General features: G+C 38.3%; 1 protein-coding gene across 1 annotated transcript in view; it reads right to left on the bottom strand.

The window, feature by feature from the left end:
- Nucleotides 1-20,014, bottom strand: part of LOC123322669 (zwei Ig domain protein zig-8-like) — a 279,535-nt gene that overhangs the window by 204,214 nt on the left and 55,307 nt on the right. The window contains exon 2 of the mRNA XM_044910647.1: nt 19,260-19,444. Coding sequence (XP_044766582.1) covers nt 19,260-19,444 — 185 coding nt within the window. The remainder of the gene's footprint in view (nt 1-19,259; nt 19,445-20,014) is intronic.

Here is a 20,014-nt window from a genome sequence, read left to right as displayed (position 1 = left end):
TATTCCATTCGGAAACTACTCGAATTACTACAAGGAACAGCTACGTACGTAGACTTCAAGACGGCGCTTTTAGCTATGAGGCTAGCGGATTATAAAAGTCACTATATGCGAGGTTGTGTTCGATTTGCGTTTATCCATTTTATCGAACCAATCCGGGGAAATTTACTGAAAAATGTTAATTTTACGAATACGAATACGAATTCTTCTATTTCAAAGTGTGATTCTCAATGCTTGTTCGATATACGAGGTGATTCATAGAGGGAAACTAAGGGTAGATAGAGGACACCAATGTGAGTTAGGATAACCCATATCTATTGTATCTCCATATTGATTTTGTCAGTTCAATTCAATTAATACTTTCGAACCACCCTTTATATGATTACCCTAGAGAATCTTACAAACATTTCAACAGTAGATTCTTGTGATCAAAAGAAACACTTTTCTTCTTTACTATTTTTTCCGAATCGACTCTGTTGAGAAACCATAAAAAATATCATCTCACAGACGATTTCATCGAATGAATTTTGGATTATAATTTTTCCATTGTTTGATGAATCTTTCTCGAACACAAGATATCACCCACGTCTTCCAGTTTTCTCACTATGAACATTACGTACCATAAAAATACCAAAAATTCAAAGAACCCAACTCTTGAAACTAAGTTAAACGCTATCTAATGAATATTTGAACGTTGTGTAAAATAAAAGTATTCTTCATATTCTTCATACAGTGCATCGTTTTCGAGTAATTTGACGTTCAAAAATTCTGCAATTTGAAAAATTGGGTACTTCGACTGATTACAACTGTGTTCAATCATCCACAGATATGTAAAGTTGCAGATTCAGCTAGTTATTCTGAAGGTAATTTTCCAGTGGTGACACAGCTCAGTATGAAAACTTAAAATGACAATATCTTTTTATCGGAAAAAATGGTATGAGAAAACAGTGTTTCTTTTGATCTAAAGAATCTTCTGTTAAAATACTATGAAGAGAGACAACAGGCTCATTAAATATAGGTTATTCTGACTTACCTCTACCCTAAGATTCTGCCTATTCATAAATGAATCACTCTTACTGACCCTCAAATTCTCGAACTCTTTCGAAAGAACTCATTGTTATCACACAAAATGAACGCCCTGGATATATACAAAAACAATTTGTATTCTTCATCCAAGCCTTTCTTTCATGCCTGATGCGTTTCATTCGGGAATCATGCAGAGATATGTGAATAAAAGTGCATTGTTTTGGTCTCTTTAGTTTCATGATCTGTTTCAAACTTCGTGACCGGGTAAAATTCCTCCGACGAAATGAAATGTTTGGAAAGTTTTTATATCCGTTGAATACGGCGGCGACAAGACGTAGGAAACATCCGCCAGGCTAGTTGTCGCTCAGAATTGAAACGCTACAAAATGGCGTACATACTTTGTTTTATTTTCTCCATTTCCCGCGATGCAGAAACAAAGGATTCGATTTACGATTTACGAATTCCTGAAAACTTATTCAGATGTATACCAAAGATTGAATTTTTTGTCGGATAATCGTTGAAGATAAATATTTTTTTTTTAAAAATACGATGAACGTGATTTTGTTGTTAGGAAGTAAGAACTTGAAAAATTTTTGTTTGTTACATGATCTGAAAAGTTGAGTAGGTGGGTGGTGTTATTAAGTTTGAATCTTTTCATGCTTTTCATGATTGATATTTTTTAATGAACGATGAGCCTTTTTAATTATAGTTGTAAAATTTTAAAGAAAATATCTGTTGAATAGACTGAAAGGGAGGAGACCTGAGCCATGCTATGGTTGGATATCAAGAAAGCTTTTGATAGAGTATGGCACGAAGGCCATCTACAAGATGAAAAAAGCAGGATATTCGACCAAGCTTCGCAAGTTTATAAGTAGTTATCTGAGGAATAGAAACTTTTATGTGAAGATAGATGGAGCAACCTCTCAAACCAGATAATTGGAAGTTGGAGTGCCTCAAGGATCGGTACTTGGACCTCTGCTTTACGTAATATACGTTCATGATATCCCGAAGAATGCTAGAAATATGCTCACCTTGTACGCAGATGACACAGGAATAGCGTTCAGACATCGACGCCCAGAGATCATACACCAGAGACTGCAGGATGAATTATTCAAATGGTGCATCAAATGGAAAATCCAAACCAATGGAAGAAAGACTCAAGCAATATTACTGCAAAAGAGAAGATTGAGGACGGAAGAAAACCTTGAAGTTGATGGAAGCAACATACCTAGGAGTGAAGCTTGATAGAGGACCAACATGGAAAAACCACATCAAATGTGCAGTTGATAAAACAAAAGCCGCAATGAGTAGACTTTATCCACTCATAGGCAGAAGAAGTCATAAGAATTAGAACATCAAGTTGACGATGATTAAAACTATCGCGTGACCACAACTCACATATGGATCGGCGGCATGGGACTTCACAGATAAGACCCACATCAAGAGAATACAGGCCACTGAGAACAAACTCCTTAGAATGGCGATGGATGTACCCTGGTTTGTTAGGAACAAACAAATCTACAAGGACTTGGAATGGGAACCAGTTACAGATTTTATGAAGAGAAGCGCGGAAAGGATATTCGACAAAGCCAAACAACATCCAAATGAGGAACTACAAAGATTAGTCGACTGCGATCCAACAGAAGAAGCTAGAAGGTCAAGAACCTACCACCGAAGACCGAGAGATCAGTTAAGGATTTAAATGTACACAAAAAAGAGCTTAACCTATAAAAGATATAGGCAGCATACAACTATCAACACGACTATGATCGTGTGAGAGTCCAGAAACCATAAGAGTCAACTGGTTGATAGGCAAAATGTCCGGAACCTATGGAGAAGCAGTTTAGAGTTTTTAGTGAGTCTCGAGCTCAAGAGAGTGAGAATCCCCACACTGTTCCCCCTCAGGAGAGGGTGTGTTTGTCTGTCTTGCAGATTTTCCCACTGCTACATCAAAAAAAAAATCCGCACTGAGCTTAGATAATAGTTCGCTTCAAAAAAAGAAATTTGAATAATAGAAATAAATATAAAAAAATATACAAAGGTTCAAAAATGTGAAAAACATCTCGGAATTTCTTTCATGGAGCTTGATTACAACAATCTGAAGCGATTGGAAACTTCCTGGTTCAAAATTTCAACCGGTGTTCATAAAATGAGGGGATCACTCTTAATTTGATAAATTTTTCGACGATTCTAGGCCAAAGTTCGTCCAAATCAGTAACAGGTATTTGAAAAATAGAATTCTCCAAATGAGACCATAAAAAAAATCACACAAAGTTGGAGGACATCTGATCCTGAAAAACATTCCTTAGGTTTCTGCAGCTGTGCGTGCTCTGGCTCCATCTTCTTGACGATGGTTCAGCAGAAGCTAAAAATCACTTAGTCATAGAATAACGTCCTTCAAAATTCCATAGGCTACTTGACAACAAATGATTTTGAACGATAGTTATGAGTTTCTCAAAACACCATACTTTTTTCGCACTTGTGGATGGTTGTTGACAATGGGTCGATATTATTAGGGTGGATATGTTTGAGTATTTCTTGGACAATCACGCCCTCTGTTATGCGATATCAAAATGAACTATTCACACAAGGAAGTGGACTTTTTAGCGTTGTGCTTAGCGATAATCTCGAGTCTTTCAGCGGAGAGAAAGAGGATTCGTTCACGAGTTCACAGCTAAGCGAAAATCAAAGACGTTACACCGATTCCCTTCAGCCCGAACAACGTACGGTCGACTTGTTCGGAAAGTACATTAGAAAGAATGAGGTCCGCCCCGCTGAACCCCTTTTCTGGCGTGGAACTTCACTCTCGGGTCGGTCGAAGGCAGTTTTCAACTTTGTCCCGATGAAATTACAACGTAGGGGGGCACTTTCGCCACTTGATAAGGTAATGAATCTTCCCCGAACAAGCGGAGCACACGCTCCATCAAGATATATCCCAGGAACCCGGGATGTTACACATCTTTTGCGTCGGATGCTGCCACATGGATAATTAGGTTAGGTTATGATGGAATGCAGTGCTCGTACTGCTCGTTCTCTATTCCGGGCTCGGGAAATGCCACGCTAGAGGAACTGAACATACATTTCTTGTTGGTTTAGGGTTCAATTCCTGACCAACTGGCGGGATTGCGTGGTTACAGGATTGAGTATTTCCTGAGAAGTTGAAATGGATTCGTTGTGATCTGGGAGTTAGATTGGGCGCCTTTTTCGTGAATCTCCTGTTAAATTACAGGCAGCTTGTTAGTGCTTTGACGACACCAAATACCTCTCGCTTCCTTCACACAGAGAAGAATAATAATTTCTCCAGTGAACTCTGGTTATTCCTACAATACGAGGATGTATTGATATCTAGTTATTCTAGACCAGTTCGTTGCATAAATAAATATTGCGTTACTATAGCAACGAACAATAACTCATTAGAAGTGTCAGTGTGATGTATGTGAGTATCGAGCCATCATCAAGTACCTGTATTTAAAAGGGTTAAGAGGTAAGCAGATTTACGAAGATATGCTCAATACTCTTGGTGATCAATGTCCTTCGTATGCTACCCTGAAAAATTGGACTGCAAGCCTCAAAAGAGGTAAATTTTCCATTGAAGATGATGACCGATCGGGAAGGCCAGTTTCTGTGTCAGTCCCCGAAAATATCGATGCAGTTCATGACATGATTTCATCAGACCGTCCAATTTGGTCGGATATCTGAAGCACTGAATATTTCATACGAACGCGTTCATCATATAGTTCACGTCAATTTGACAAGGAGAAAAATTGCTGCAAAATGGATCCCCAAATGTTTGAATGTTGACCAAAAGCGTGCAAGGGTAGAAGCATCTCGTTCGATCTGTGCTCGATTTGAAAACGATGTAGACATCTTAAACCGAATTGTTACTATGGATGAGACTTGGGTATATTTCTACGATCCAGAAACAAAGCAACAACCGATGGAATGGCGACACTCTGGTTCTCAAAGACCTGAAAAGTTTCGTGTCCAAAAATCTGCTGGAAAAGTTCTTGCTTCAGTTTTTTCGGATCGCCATGGAGTAATCATGATTGATTTTTTGGATAAGGGTAGAACAATAACAGGAGATTACTATTCGTCATTACTAACCATTCTATGGGAAAAAAAATAAAGAGAAAAGGCGCGGAAAGCTATCCAAAGGTGTTTTGTTTTTGCAGGACAACGCCCCTGCACACAAATCTCATGTTGCCATGTAAAAAATTCGTGATTTAGGGTTTGAATTACTAGAACACGCCCCTTATTCACCAGATTTGGCTCCATTCGACTATCATCTCTTTCCTCAACTGAAAAAAAGTTTAAAAGGCCGTAAATTTAGAGATTTATTACTAGAAGAGTTTGCTTTTTTCCCGAGTCAAAACACAAAAATATCTATTAAATAGATAGCTATCTGATATTCTGTCAGAGTTAATGGTACTAGGCCAGAAATAAATAGAGGGTAAGCCTTTGGCGTGCGACAGTCATTAGCAAGTAGGACGTGAGTTCATAGCGAGTGTGCCGTTATAGCAAGGTCCGAAGATTGCAACAATAACACGTCAAGCTAACAATGAATTGTGTCCCCGTCGAGCCAGCCATTATGACATCGTACGTCCTTCCGTTTAATAGGATACTGATTAAAATCAGTTGTTTTCTTGTTTCTTGTCACATCTTCCGCTGTCGCTCCACTCACAACAGTGCTGTATTTCCGTAAATATAGAACGGTAATTCAGTTGGTAATTTTTCAATGATAAGAATAAGGTTACTTATTAAAATCACCACCATTCTGAGAAGAAAGACATTGAAGCTGTGTATCAGACGTAGAAGCTTTCATAGTATGTATTGGAAAGCATAATTTCGGAAATTAGCTTCGATAAAATTGATTAGAACACTTTCCATAATTTCATACTTACCGTATGCTTCCAGATGTTCAATATTAACTATGAGAGGCTGCTAAATTGATGCTTATAAGAGGATATATTGAAAAATTCTCCTCTTAATTGGATACATTTATTACAGCGAACCTGCAACGTCTCTAGACCTTTCAAAAACAATGTTTCTTCTTGCTCTGCAAACCAGACCTCCACAGCTTTTATTACCTCCTAGTTGGAAGAAAATTTACGATCTTTTAAACATTTTTTCAGTTGAGGATAGAGATGATAGTCGGATAGAGCCAAATCTGGTGAATGAGGGGGGTGTTTTACTAATTTAAACCCTAAATCACGAATTTTTTGCATGGTAGCATGTGATTTGTGCGCAGGGGAAAAACAAAAATCACCTTTAGATAACTTTCCGCGTCTTTTCTCTTTAATTTTTTTCTGTAGAGTGGTCAGTGATGTCGAATAGTAATCTCCGGTTATTGTTCTGCCCCTATCCAAAAAATCAATCATGATTATCCCAAGGCAATCCCAAAAAACTGAAGCAAGAACTTTTCCAGCAGATTTTTGGACACGAAACTTCTTAGGTCTTGGAAACCCGAGTGTCGCCACTCCATCGATTGTTTCTTTGTTTCTGGATCGTAGAAATGTACCCAAGTCTCATCCATAGTAACAATTCGGTTCAAGATGTCTACATTGTTTTCAAATCGAGCACAGATCGAACGCGATGCTTCTACCCTTGCACGCTTTTGGTCAACATTCAAACATTTGGGGATCCATTTTGCAGCAGTTTTTCTCATGTCCAAATTGGCGTAAACTATTGGGAATTCAAATGTAGATTGCAGCGACATAGTGGTGACAGTTCGAAGTAAAAAGTTAATGCCTTTACGTCATTGTTCTACGTTCCTCGATGTAAACCATAGACCTAATAATACATTTTATTTTATTAGGTCTATGATGTAAACAAATAAATGACAAAAGTGCCTTAACTTTTTATTTACAAAAATAGCCACCAGAGGGCGTATCGCTTGGTTTGAATTCCCAATACGATGAACGCTTTCGTATGGAATATTCAGTGTTTCAGATATCCGTTTTAGCCCAATTCGATGGTCTGATAAAATCATGTCATGAACTGCATCAATATTTTCGGGGACTGACACAGAAACTGGCCTTCCCGATCGGTCATCATCTTCAATCGACTGAGAATAGGAAGGATACGAGCTTCTCTGATTTCCATTTTAAAGTCGAAAAATCGAGGTGTCAAGTTTTTGTTGGACCACAGTGTGTTATAAGATTGCGGTCTACTAGTTCTGGTTATTTTCAACAGATAATTTTGTTCCTCATCCTGTTTTTATTTTTTCCAATTTTCTATACCAGCCCCGTATCGTGCTATTTCTATCCAGAAAGGTGTTCTTATTCAAATGAGCCAGTTTCCCTGCGTGAATAATCTGCATCGATTGAGACGATCGGACAGTGAAATTTGAATTTTACATTACCTTCGTTGGAAATCTGAGGACTGGGAAATATCGCGAACGGCCAACTTCGTATTCATGGCTTCCAACTGCGAACTGCCCCATGCCATCCCGTCGATATAAAGATATAAACGTATTATTTGTCAGTTTCTCCGTTGGCGTCCGATCCGGACTCGCTCGATTCTTGGAGATGGGAGTAGCAATTAGGAAATGAGATCGATTTTTAGGGAGGAATGCCGGATTGTTCAATTTAATTTGAAGAGTACTTCTTTGAGCGTTTCTCGTTCGGGAAATGGAAGATCGTTCCCAGTTTACGTCTGATGTGAAGAGTGATTAATGTCGCTTTTTCGTTTTTCCTCTAATTTTATCGATGGTAATAAACAGTCCGCTATTGTATGGAGTTTATTGGTAGGTTCGATACCAGTTTCGAACACTATTTGCCCTTATTGAATTGTAGCAATTCATATCTTCACAGAAAAATAATTTAGAGAGATTGTTACGTTTGAATTTTACCAAAGTTAATTGAATCAAACAAAGTTGTTTTTTTTTTTTCAAATTTGCCAGTTGTAACAAAAGTGACCAGTTAGCTCACTCAGGGTGGGTTTCCCTCTGGAGCATGAAGTAAAAAAAAATTTAAAGAGTTCTAATGGGCGCCAGGTAATTTCATTATCTGGTCACGTATTTCTAAAATTACCAAACTTATGGCATAAAATGAAAAAAAAAATATAGATTCTATTGACTGACAATGAGAGGTGGAAAAAATAATATTTGAATTCTAATTTTGAATATATTCAAGTTAATAACTACAACCCTAAACCTATCTAAACCTACCTATCTACTAATCTCTTATTTATTACCCTATGCCTATTATCTAACCTATACCCTATACTAACCTAATCTTAACTTATCTACCTATCTTATGTACTACCTGCTCTAAAACTACAATAACTAATCATCAATAATTTTTTTTTTGATAATATAAAATCGATATACGAGTACACATATATAGATCCTCTGCGGGGTACTTATCCAAACAAATAATGAGGATGGTGAAATTTTCCTGGTTACTCCTCCAATAGATCATTAAACGTCCCTCCAGATAACATTATCGCATGGAACTGACGTAATGTGGTATTCCAATATTTCAAAGAGAAAATAAAAAAAATAAAAACCCTAAAAGGACATACAAAACAATCAGAATATTCTCTCTGGAGCACGGAAATTATATCTTACCCTTGGTGGTGTGTGGGGTTGATGCGGGATAACAATAAATTCCAATAATGAAATCCTCGATTTTCGAGTTTAGCCAGAGAATGAAAACCAATAGTCTCTCTTAGCTTTCTAAATATTGTGAATTTACTTAATGAAGAGATTTATTAAATCCTCAAAAGATATCTTTATAATCACCAAAAAGATATTTCTCTCTTCCTTGTTACCAGAATAATGAATTGAAAATATGTTCCCGCAAGGTCGTAACTCCAGAAACAACATTCGGACAAAAAAATTACACAAACATCTTAAAAACGTGGTTTGTTCGAACTCGGCCGCTAGATTTAGGAAACCTAAACTACCCGAACAAAATCGTGGCATACACTACTCCGCCGAGAAAATGAAATGAGGGTAACAAGATTGTTTTTCTATAATTATTGTTATATACCTTTGCGAATTTTTCTACCTTCTTCACTTAAATATTTTAAGCTTGAAGCATAGACTATATTTTTCGAAACGTCGCTTCGTTGAGTTATTAATCAGTTGGCATCTATGATGAACTGTTTCCATGATAATTTCAATAAATCCGTCAGTTAATCATAGTAGGATGTATTGATATCTAATTAGCCTAGACCAGTTCCATGCATAAATAAATATTGCGTTACCATAGCAACGAACAATAACCCATTAGAAGTGTCAGTGTGAGGTTTGCGGTCAAAAAAGTAAACCAGAGTTACGCAATAGATTAAAAGAAAGAAGATGTCCACCGAAATTGTGAAAATCCGAAAATTGGAATATCGAACCATCATCAAGTACCTGTATTTAAAAGGGTTAAGAGGTAAGCAGATTTACGAAGATATGCTTATTACCCTTGGTGATCAATGTCCTTCGTATTCGACAGTGCAAAATTGGACTGCAAGCTTCAAAAGATCTAAATTTTCGATTGAAGATGATGACCAATCAGGAAGGCCAGTTTCTGTGTCAGTCCCCGAAAATATCGATGCAGTTCATGACATGATTTCATCAGACCGTTGAATTGGGCTAAAACGGATATCTGAAGCACTGAATATTTCATACGAAATGTTTGAATGTTGACCAAAAGCGTGCAAGGGTAGATCTGTGCTCGATTTGAAAACGATGTAGACATCTTAAACCGAATTGTTACTATGAATGAGACTTGGGTACATTTCTACGATCCAGAAACAAAGAAACAATCGATGGAATGGCGACACTCTGGTTCTCCAAGACCTAAGAAGTTTCGTGTCCAAAAATCTACTGGAAAAGTTCTTGCTTCAGTTTCTTGGGATTGCCTTGGAATAATCATGATTGATTTTTTGGATAGAGGCAGAACAATAACCGGAGATTACTATTTGACATCACTGACCACTCTACAGAAAAAAATTAAAGAGAAAAGACGCGGAAAGTTATCTAAAGGTGATTTTTGTTTTTCCCCTGCGCACAAATCACATGCTACCATGCAAAAAATTCGTGATTTAGGGTTTAAATTACTAAATTCACCTGAAATCCAAGATTTACGCTAGCCAGCCTGAGTCGCTGGATGATTTACGAACTCGGATCATGAATCAAGCATTCTTCATCTTATCAAGTGAATTTCTGCCTTTCAAGGCAAAGCTTTTCGGCTAATTTGGGCCTAGAATTCCAAACCGATCCAGATATTGCCAAATGCACACATGAAAATGCGATGACGTTAAGTCGGTAACACAAAACGTCCCTCGTTAAAGGGGCGTCTCGCAATATTTCCCCGATTTCAGGTTTCCGCCGAAGACAATGTAAAATTCAAATTTCGCTGTCCGAATCTCTTAATCGATGCAAATTCGACACGAACAGAAACTGGCTCGTTTGAATAAGAACCCCCCCAACCTGAATACATTTGCGTTCATTTGAAATTCAGGTCGTATTTTATCTATGGACACCGGTCCGGTCATGCAAGGGGCCTTTATGTGTCGCCGCGACGCCGTTCGGTTTTTCTCGTTGGCGTCGGTAGTGAAAGAACGAAAAACTCCGTGTTAACATTAATCTGATTACGTCAGGTGTTATCGGGTTCCCGAGGAATGTAGCCGGGATCCGCGAATTAGTACCTTTCAACTCGAGTCTGATATGCAAAGTGTTTCGGGATATAATGACCTGTGGAAGTTGTTGGACTCTTGCGGAATGCGAATGACTGACACATCGTGCGTTGGTTAGATCAATCTATCACCCACCTGAAGATGTGATAGCGAAACAGGTACGTATAGGTGAATGGTAAATTATGTAAATTGGTCCATATCAGTTTAAGTACGTCCAAGCATAATTTTCTAGTTGAGATTCCATACCGTTTAGCTTATTTTCGTAATTCTGCTATCACTCGTTTTTCTTTGTTACCGTCATGGCGAATTGCGAAGGACCTACCCTTAAGACAGCACTCCATACGATTGTCTGGAAACCTCAGCCTACACTTTAAGCAATCCTTCACCACAATTTGTATCGACCTGTTAGTAAGAATCTCTGCAGGTGTGGAAACCCGGGGGGGCAGAAAGCACTCAGAGATGAACTACCACTAGGAAAAGATTCTTAAAAATATGTGTATTCATTTCAATATAAATCAGGAAGATATGAATTTTGTGCGTTACTTCTCACTCCCCTTGTATTGAAAAGACACTGCGCAAAAAAATTGAAGCACATTATGGAAATCTTAAATTTATTTCACAACTGAAGGTGTTCTCACTGATTATTATTTTTATCAGAATTATGCATGCATATGTTATCCACTTTCAACGGTTTTCTTCAATAAAGATGTTTTCTCCCAGCAGGAATAAAACAAGATGATATTATCAGATTTTGAATGTATTGGCTCCATTCTAAAATCAGTTGTTCTCGATCAATTCTAGTGATCAATAGTTTTTCCTTCGTTTGATTTTCTACACTCGATGGCTATGCAACGCGAAACACGCAATTTGACACAGGAATGTGCCCAAGCGGTAGTTTTGCGAGAAGAAGGGTGGGCATACACAAGAATTGCAGAAAGGTTTGGAGTTTCCCATACAAGTTTAGCCAGAATGTTGCAGCGATTCAGGGAGACAGGTATGAATGTCCGAAGACCAGGACAGGGTAGACCACAGGTAACAACTGCCATTCAAGAACGTTACTTGAGAGTTTCTTCGTCGAGACAACGGTTTGCAACCGCTGGCCTCCTTCAAATTCAGCTTGAGCAAACTCATGAGGTGCAAATTAGCACTCAGACAATAAGAAATCGTCTCAGGGAAAATGATTTAAGGCCTCGTGTCACGGCAAGAAGCCCAGCTCTTACCCCAGCCCATCGAAGGGCGCGTTTGGATTTTGCGAAAGAGCATATCCGTTGGGAAGAGGCCGATTGAGAAAGAGTTCTCTTCACAGATGAGTCTAGATTCTGCCTCTACCATTGTGATCGACGTTTCCTTGTATACAGACGTCCACATGAAAGATATGCTCAGTGCAATTTCCTGAATACTACTGGTTTCGGGGGAGGATCGATTATGGTATGGGGTGGAATATTTTTGACTGCTCGCACAGACCTAGTGGTCGTTGATAATGGAGCTGTAAATGCTGATAAGTATATAAGGAACATTCTTGAAGAGCATGTAGTGCCATTTGCCCCATACATTGGTGAAAATTTTATTTTTATGGACTATAATGCCAGACCCTATCGGGCGCGCATCGTTCAGGAGTACCTTGAAGAAGTTGAAGTCTCTCGAATGGAATGGCCAGCAAGAAGAGTCCAGATCTCAATCCAATTGAGCAGGTTTGGGACAACCTCAATAGAAGGCTGAGAAGTTCAGAAAATCATCCAGCTACTCTTAATGACTTGGGAATCCAACTCGGAGAAATCCGGGAAGGATTAGGTCAGAACATTTTAAGATCACTCATTTTGAGTATGAACCGTCGTTGCCGAGCTGTAATTAACGCAAGGGGTGGAAATACCAAGTATTGAATCACTTATCAGCATTTCAGTATTTTGAAAATTGTTCATTTCTCTTCTTTCACATAAGATTCGGTGAAATCCTGAATTTTTATTCCATTTAATGTGTCTTGTTTCGTTCCAACCAAAAAAAAAATAAGTTATAAAGTCAATGTAGAGTTAACTTTCATTAAAATTGAAATTTTCAGAATGTGCGTTAATTTTTTTGCGCAGTGTATATCGAGAGCGAGAAATACACTAGGATAAGAAAGCTCCCGTCAATCTACCGTATCATTTTCGAAGGTACAGACGTGCCAAATTGATCGTTTCCCGGGACATCGTCATCTGAAATGAACGACGCTCAGATCTGATTGTTCCCCTTCTTGGCAGATTATGATCCGTTCTGTCAAAACTCACGTTGCCGTTAATGACTTCGAATTAGGGTTGCAGGCGTTCTACATTGTTAGCGGAGCATTCGTAATGAATGTTTCATGTCTAATTGGCGGCGGAACTGCAAGGGTTGGGAGTGGCAGCGGGAGCTTATAGAATTGTTAGTACATATATCTCACTTGGGGTTTGGTTGCTTTCGGGTCTATGGTCGACTTTATCGGTGTTTTGCTCTCGGTGGTTCTCGATAACGGTCGGGCCTCCCTTAATATGTTTGAGTGTAACGAGAGAATGGGAAATATCACACCTGAGATAGACAATTCGAGTATTTATTCATTTCAGAGTTCGGAATTTTATAACTTTAACTATGAATCAAATCAAAATTGGAGGAATAACGTGATGATTTTAGGCTCTTTTGCTACCATATACCGTGAGTTCGAAAAATGTCACACTCTCTGTTCTTAGTGTGCAAGTTAAGGTACTCCACCGTGAGATTAACCGCTCAAAAAGTACCTTGTGCTAGAGAAACAGTCCAGAGGTAAGACACCTATTATCCTAAACTAGTTCTACTACTTCTGCGAGTACGATTTTCTGGCTGGCGTGCAAGCACGTTGGGAGCAGAAACCAGCGCGATGAGTCATTTAACCAGAATTTTGAGGTGAGCTGTTATAGGTCAGTGTGAATCGAGTTAGATAAGGAGAGTTTGTAACACTTATCATTCCAAATCAGAATTGAAGAAAGAAAACACAAAATCTAAGTGGACCCGGAACTTCCTACCCACAATTAACGTCACAACAGAAACTAGAAACCTGTGAGTCTTGAAAACAAATCTAGGAGGATAAAATTCGAACTTGCGTCTAACAAGGAAGTTGCGGTGTTCCTTACTACGATGAGACGATCAATCCACTTTCGTGATCGATCAAGTTTCACGAATGCTCGACGTCCAGTAGAGTTTTCTGAACGGAAAGTTGCCGCCGCAAGAGTATAATGAAGAAAGCTGAAAATTTCGAGTTGTCTCGATGGAGCTGTCATCGGCAATTGCTGCCGGCAGTTTTTTCAGGGCTGTAAAATATAAGCGAGACACAAGGCGAGTATGACAGGCAGCCGAGGCTGGGAGATGTAGTTAACGAATTCTGTTATCGCTTCTTGGCGGCTTGAGTGACGAACTTTGTCGTTAGAAGACATCGAGAGGTAATTCTCTGAAGGCTTTTCGCCCCGAATTCCGTGAAGCCATTTAATTAGACAAAGTAAAGTTATTAATTTTCAACGAGGAATGGTTGCGAAGGACGAAAATGTTCCTGTCTTGGGAGGAAACATATTCACCCACGTCCACTTTTCCTTCAACTGTCATTTTTTAAGGAAATAATAGAAAAATGATGAAGCATCAAATTTTAATGGAGCTTCCTGCATCTGGGTCTGAGAATTATCGATAATGATGAGATGAAGAAGATTGAGCCTTGAAGCAAACAAATAACCGAAGTTTCCACCAATAGTTGGAGAGCCCAAGAGGCAAATTCAGGATTTACTCGAGCTTGTCAGATTAATAAAAGGGATGATACCTTGGACCCTGTAGAGAACCTGTACATAAAATTAAGCCCCTTTATAGAGGGAATTCTCTAGGACAGCCTGTCAGAATAGTGAAAAAAAAACGATCATTGTATATACTCGAGCGTGTCAGATTGCGATACATGAGGTTAATTACATGTTGAAAACTATACATTCTCTCAATCTGACGATTTGAGCGTGACGAAAATGTGTGGGAGGGCGCCAAACTTGCAAAAAAAAAAGTCACGTGTACATTTTCTAGCGCGGTTGCTTTTTTTCTCAATTAGAAGCTTATGATTCAAGAATAACGGAAAAAATATCATCTTACAGCTTCAGCAAGCCGAAACAATGAAAATTGGCCATGAAGTTCACAAAAATCAGTTTTTTTCAATCATCTCCTCTCCTGGGCTTCAAATTGTTTTAGCACGCGGTTTAAGAGTTGTAGAGCATAACATTTTCTACAAATTTCGTCCGAAGCAATTTTTTCTACGTTTGAACGTTTTTGAGATATATGGCGATAAATGTACATTAGACTGGGTTTCTACGTTGACCTTGGCCTTTCGCATGTGTGGCTGAGCTCCTTGCACTTATTGCCCTCTAACTCGAAAACGGTTAAGAGTAGAGTCATTCGGGGCAACTGTGCGCACTTTTGCCTTTCAAGCCATACCCTGTTTCAAACGTTGAAGCTAGGAAAATTAAAACATATTCATAAGATAGAGAATTTTCTAATCTATAAGAAAACATCAAAAAGCAAACAAAAAAAAACGTTTTCTTTCCGCAAAAAATGATTTAATAGAGAAAGTCGGTGTGCGTTCACATGCCCCGTATTGCGGGTATGTGTGCGCACCCTCACGGGGAAAGTGAACGCAGCTCTTAGTGAACCACACAATCAAAACAAATTACAAAATAATGTCATCAAAATGTTACAATATTAGAGAAATGCTGTTTATTGTCAATACAGAAGCGCCTTTTTACAAGCAGTGAATTATTGTTCGTGTCACAATTCTTGGTGAACACAACACTTGATACATTTCCCTGTTGGTGGCTCTTCATATTTTTCTGTACAAATAGGACAATATTGATCGAGTCCTAACCAAGAAAATCAACAATGTCATAATTTATTCCTCACTGAACTAATGCCCATACAATGAATCTATGCGCACACTTTCCCCAGTAAGCCAAAATTTGAATTGACGTTCATATAGAGTTGAGCAGCTAAGAGAACCTAAATTTTTTCATTATATATTTAGATTAATATGCCCATGATCGAATAAACTATTGTTCAACACTGAGGGACTCGGAAATTGGACCTGGCAGAATGTGCAGAGATGCTAAAAATTAACAAGAAAACTAGTGAATTTGATTGATTGCAAATAAAAAGTTAAAGAAACGTGACACAGCGCACTCCTATGAAGAACTGATATGGCGATTCTGCGCCCTTGCTTCACCCAAATGAACCCCTCTTTCATACATTGCATAGTCGAGATATACGCACTGCGCACACTTACCCACTGCGCTCAGTTACCCCGAATGACTCTATATGAAATTGCTTCAGACAAAAGTTGTATAGAATTTTATTATCTACAACTTTCGTAATGAATACAGAAACGATTAGAGTTAAAAGAAGGGAGATATTTTTAAAAAATGCCTTATTATCATCTGAAAACTGCCAGATTAAGAAACCCCCCTTGATTAATGAGTCAACACGTTTGCAACACCAAGATTAACCATCTGTATAAAAATCTGACAAGTTCGATTATGTACACCTGACGATTTTTTCTTATATCTTTGAAAACCTGCAGACGCTTTCCCCACCACTGAAAGCACATACATCATAGATCCTTTTCTTCTTTCCACCATCTAATCTCCAAAATAACTAGGTCCCCACGATGTTCAAGTAAATTCCGATTTAGCATCGTGAGCTCTCCAACTACAAATTTCGCCAATTTCCATTGAGTTCAATGGAGGATCAAAATTTTGATGGAGACATTAAATAATAATAAATAACCATAAAAACTTCACGATAGAAGCGAAACCATTGCTTCTAACACAAAACATGAACTGTGCTGAAATTCCATGGCTAATAACTGAAAGGCGAATTTTCATTAACGCTCGCTGAGAGGCTAACCAGATCGAAAAACCGAAATTTCGGTCCAGTTCTTTCGGCAACTTCAAAACGTTCGGAAAGTTAAAATGAGGATAAACAGCGCCCGGAAACTTCCATGCATCCGCATATAATTCTTTGCTAATGAATTTCCTCGACGTCTATTCGGAATTAGGAACTGTTGCAGTCTTGACGCGGCCAATTTCTGGCAGTTAGAATCGCGGTGCGGCGGAAGTTTCATTATCATACGTTCACGCCGGCTTTAAGGAGGAATATCTTGAATCGGATACGTGTTGAAAGTTTCCAATAAACCTCCTACTTTATGCCGGTCGGTTGTCTTATCGCGGATTAAGGTCGGAATGTAAGCGGCATTCGCGTGCTTCCGATCTGAAATTGATGGAGGAAGTGGATAAAGTACGGAAGGCTCTCTCGCTTCAATGCCAAACGTTCCCGGAATTCGTTGTTCCTAATGATTTTCCAGGAATGCACGAAATTATTGCGGGAGATAAGAAAAAGTTGGATAACCTTCGAACGAACGAAGGACCAATGAATTTTTCATTAAACACCATGGAATTTTTATCTGCGTATTCAAATTTAAACATTGGTACATAATTGAAACAAGATCCTCTTGAAGATACAAATAAACAGTTTCCTGTCTGCATGATCATGGGCGTCTACAGGAGGGAACATGCTACCCTGATTCCAGTTCATTATTTCTGTTATGATTTTTTTTCCTCTCTAACACAAAGGCATCTCCACCCTTGTGCATGATCACAATAGAAAAAGGATAAAACTAGGGGTTGACAAGACAAGAATTCTTGTCTTGATGGCAAACTTCTAGTCTTGTCTATTACCAAGAAAATATAAAAAGAAGACTCAATAAGAGCCTTAATCGAAACTGCTAGGCTACCTTTGGTATCTCCACACGCCATGTGACACAAGCGCTTATTTGCGTAAATATCATATAATAAGAGAGTGCAATTTAAATAATAACAACGTTTTGGCACAAAAGTTGTAGTTGAGCAAACTCATGAGCTGCAAATTAGAGAATATGATTTAAGGCCTCGTGTCGTGGCAAAAGGCCCAGCTCTTACCCCAGCCCATCGAAGGGCGCGTTTGGATTTTGCGAGAGAGCATATCCATTGGGAAGAGGCCGATTGGGAAAGAGTTCTCTTCACAGATGAGTCTATATTCTGCCTCTACCATTGTGATCGACGTTCCCTTGTATACAGACGTCCATATGAAAGATATGCTCAGTGTAATTTCCTGAATACTACTGGTTTCGGGGGAGGATCGATTATGGTATGGGGTGGAATATCTTTGACTGCTCGTACAGACCTAGTGGTCGTTGATAATGGAGCTATGAATGCTGATAAGTATATAAGGAACATTCTTGAAGAGCATGTAGTGCCATTTGCCCCATACATTGATGAAAATTTCATTTTTATGGACGATAATGCCAAACCCCATCGTGCGCGCATCGTTCAGGAGTACCTTGAAGAGGTTGAAGTCTCTCGAATGGAATGGCCAGCAAGAAGTCCAGATCTCCAGGAGAGAATATGCTACACTGACTCCAGTTCATTATTTCTATTATGATGGAAACAGGCTAGAACTAGGAGTTTTACCAAGAAAATATAAAAAGAAGCGCGCATTTGCGTGATTATTATAAAATCAGACAGTGCAATTTGAATAATAACAACGTTTCGCCACAAAAATTGTAGTTATTTTATTAATTATCTTCTCCTTAACTTCACCTATTACTATTGTCTATCTATCCGCCACTGCTTACGGACACAGTTCTGTCAATTCAACTTGACTTTGCCACCTTCTACGTCATCACCCGTCCAATCAGCTTTGAACTAAATTACAACTTCTTTATATACCTACTCTTGATTATAATAAAGTTATAGTCTTATTTTACCATAAGTGACATTGACTCTTCAGTAAACAGAACGTCTGCTGAGCCGTTTGACTGCGATTATGACTAAGAATATTCACTTACAGAGAGAAACGTAAGTTTCAGTAAAAATATAGAATGATCAGTGAAACTATAGCGACTTCGACTAATGCGAGTGAAAATGATTAAGCAGCAGCATTCACCAATATAAAATAGTGGAAGGTACTAGTGGCAATACTGACAGAAAGAAATGCTACAACAGCGAAAATCATAAAAATGCCAAAATTATACTATGTTTTCATAAACATAAAGAAGTGTATGCCTGAAACCTGGAAGTATACTAGCAAATTAAGATTCCAATTGAAGTTCCAACAAAACTATCATTAACTATTTATTTTCAATTAACTTTTAAAAAAAATGTGTACAATAAATACGTATATATTTGAAATATCTTTTTCACAAATAAACACATTTCAGTGTATTCAAAGTGATAAAAGATATTTCAAGATTTCTTGTTTTCTTGACAAGAAATTCTAACGATTTGTTTCAAAAGCACGATTGATATTGCACCACTCATGTCATCACCCACATCTTGAAGATCATATTCCTGAAATACACTGACGGAAGGTCAGTGACTCCTATGAATTGTTGAGCAATGTATTTCTTCTAAATAGACCTGTTAGGGCGATAGGCGAACAGCCTTACTGTTTTGAAGGACAAACACTAGACCAAGAATCCCTCTCTGCTTTAAAATTCATTTCCAGAAGAAATCCTATGCTGGTTACTGTAGTTTGGATCGGAAACTAAATAAATGATCACTTACCGTTCTGTTCCCAAGATTCTTGACGCGACAATGCAGCAGGACTGTCTTTCCAACCAGACCCGTCACATTTGAATCGGACATTTCGAAGTACGGCCCTGTACCCGGGGTAGGCCATTCTTGCAGAAAGTCCCGGAACTTTTTAGAACCCACGTCCGCGTCTATGCACGTGATGCACGAGTAGAAAACTGAAACAGAAAAATAGTTTCATCCAATATTTGTATATATCAATTGAGATATTGTTGATTAAACTGTAATACTAGGATGAAATGCATAGAATACAACCATGGGAATAGCCAGGATGTTTTTTTCCTGGAGGAGGGGCTGTTAAATTCAATGTATACTCCATTCACTTTTATTTTATCAGTCGGTTGGCCATGGAAATTTGACATATTTCACTCTGTATAGTACTAAAATAAGGGGTTATGAAGCTTGTCAAAACATTTTTGGGTTTTAAGTCAACGCTATGTTGCCTGTTTTACGTAAAAGCTTCTGATATTACGTATTTTATCACAATATCGAATCTATTCGGAAAATATGTGACGAACATAATTGAAGTTTATACAAACTGATTGAAGGCAGACCAAATCCAGTTATTCGCATGAAAAATACAAGAGATCAGTATAATATCATAATATGCACTAGCTTTAGGAGAGTTGATGTTCGTTATCTTCTTTGGCTAAACCTTTTTTTTTTGGTTTCCCAATAGAAGGAAATTCTTTGTCATCGTCTTCATTCACAATCTTTCTGATTGTGGA

This window comes from Coccinella septempunctata, chromosome 1 (assembly GCF_907165205.1).
Source record: "Coccinella septempunctata chromosome 1, icCocSept1.1, whole genome shotgun sequence".
In the NCBI taxonomy this organism is placed as follows: domain Eukaryota; kingdom Metazoa; phylum Arthropoda; class Insecta; order Coleoptera; family Coccinellidae; genus Coccinella; species Coccinella septempunctata.
The sequence above is the reverse complement of the archived record's forward strand: the minus strand, read 5'-3'. Positions and strand labels throughout refer to the sequence as shown.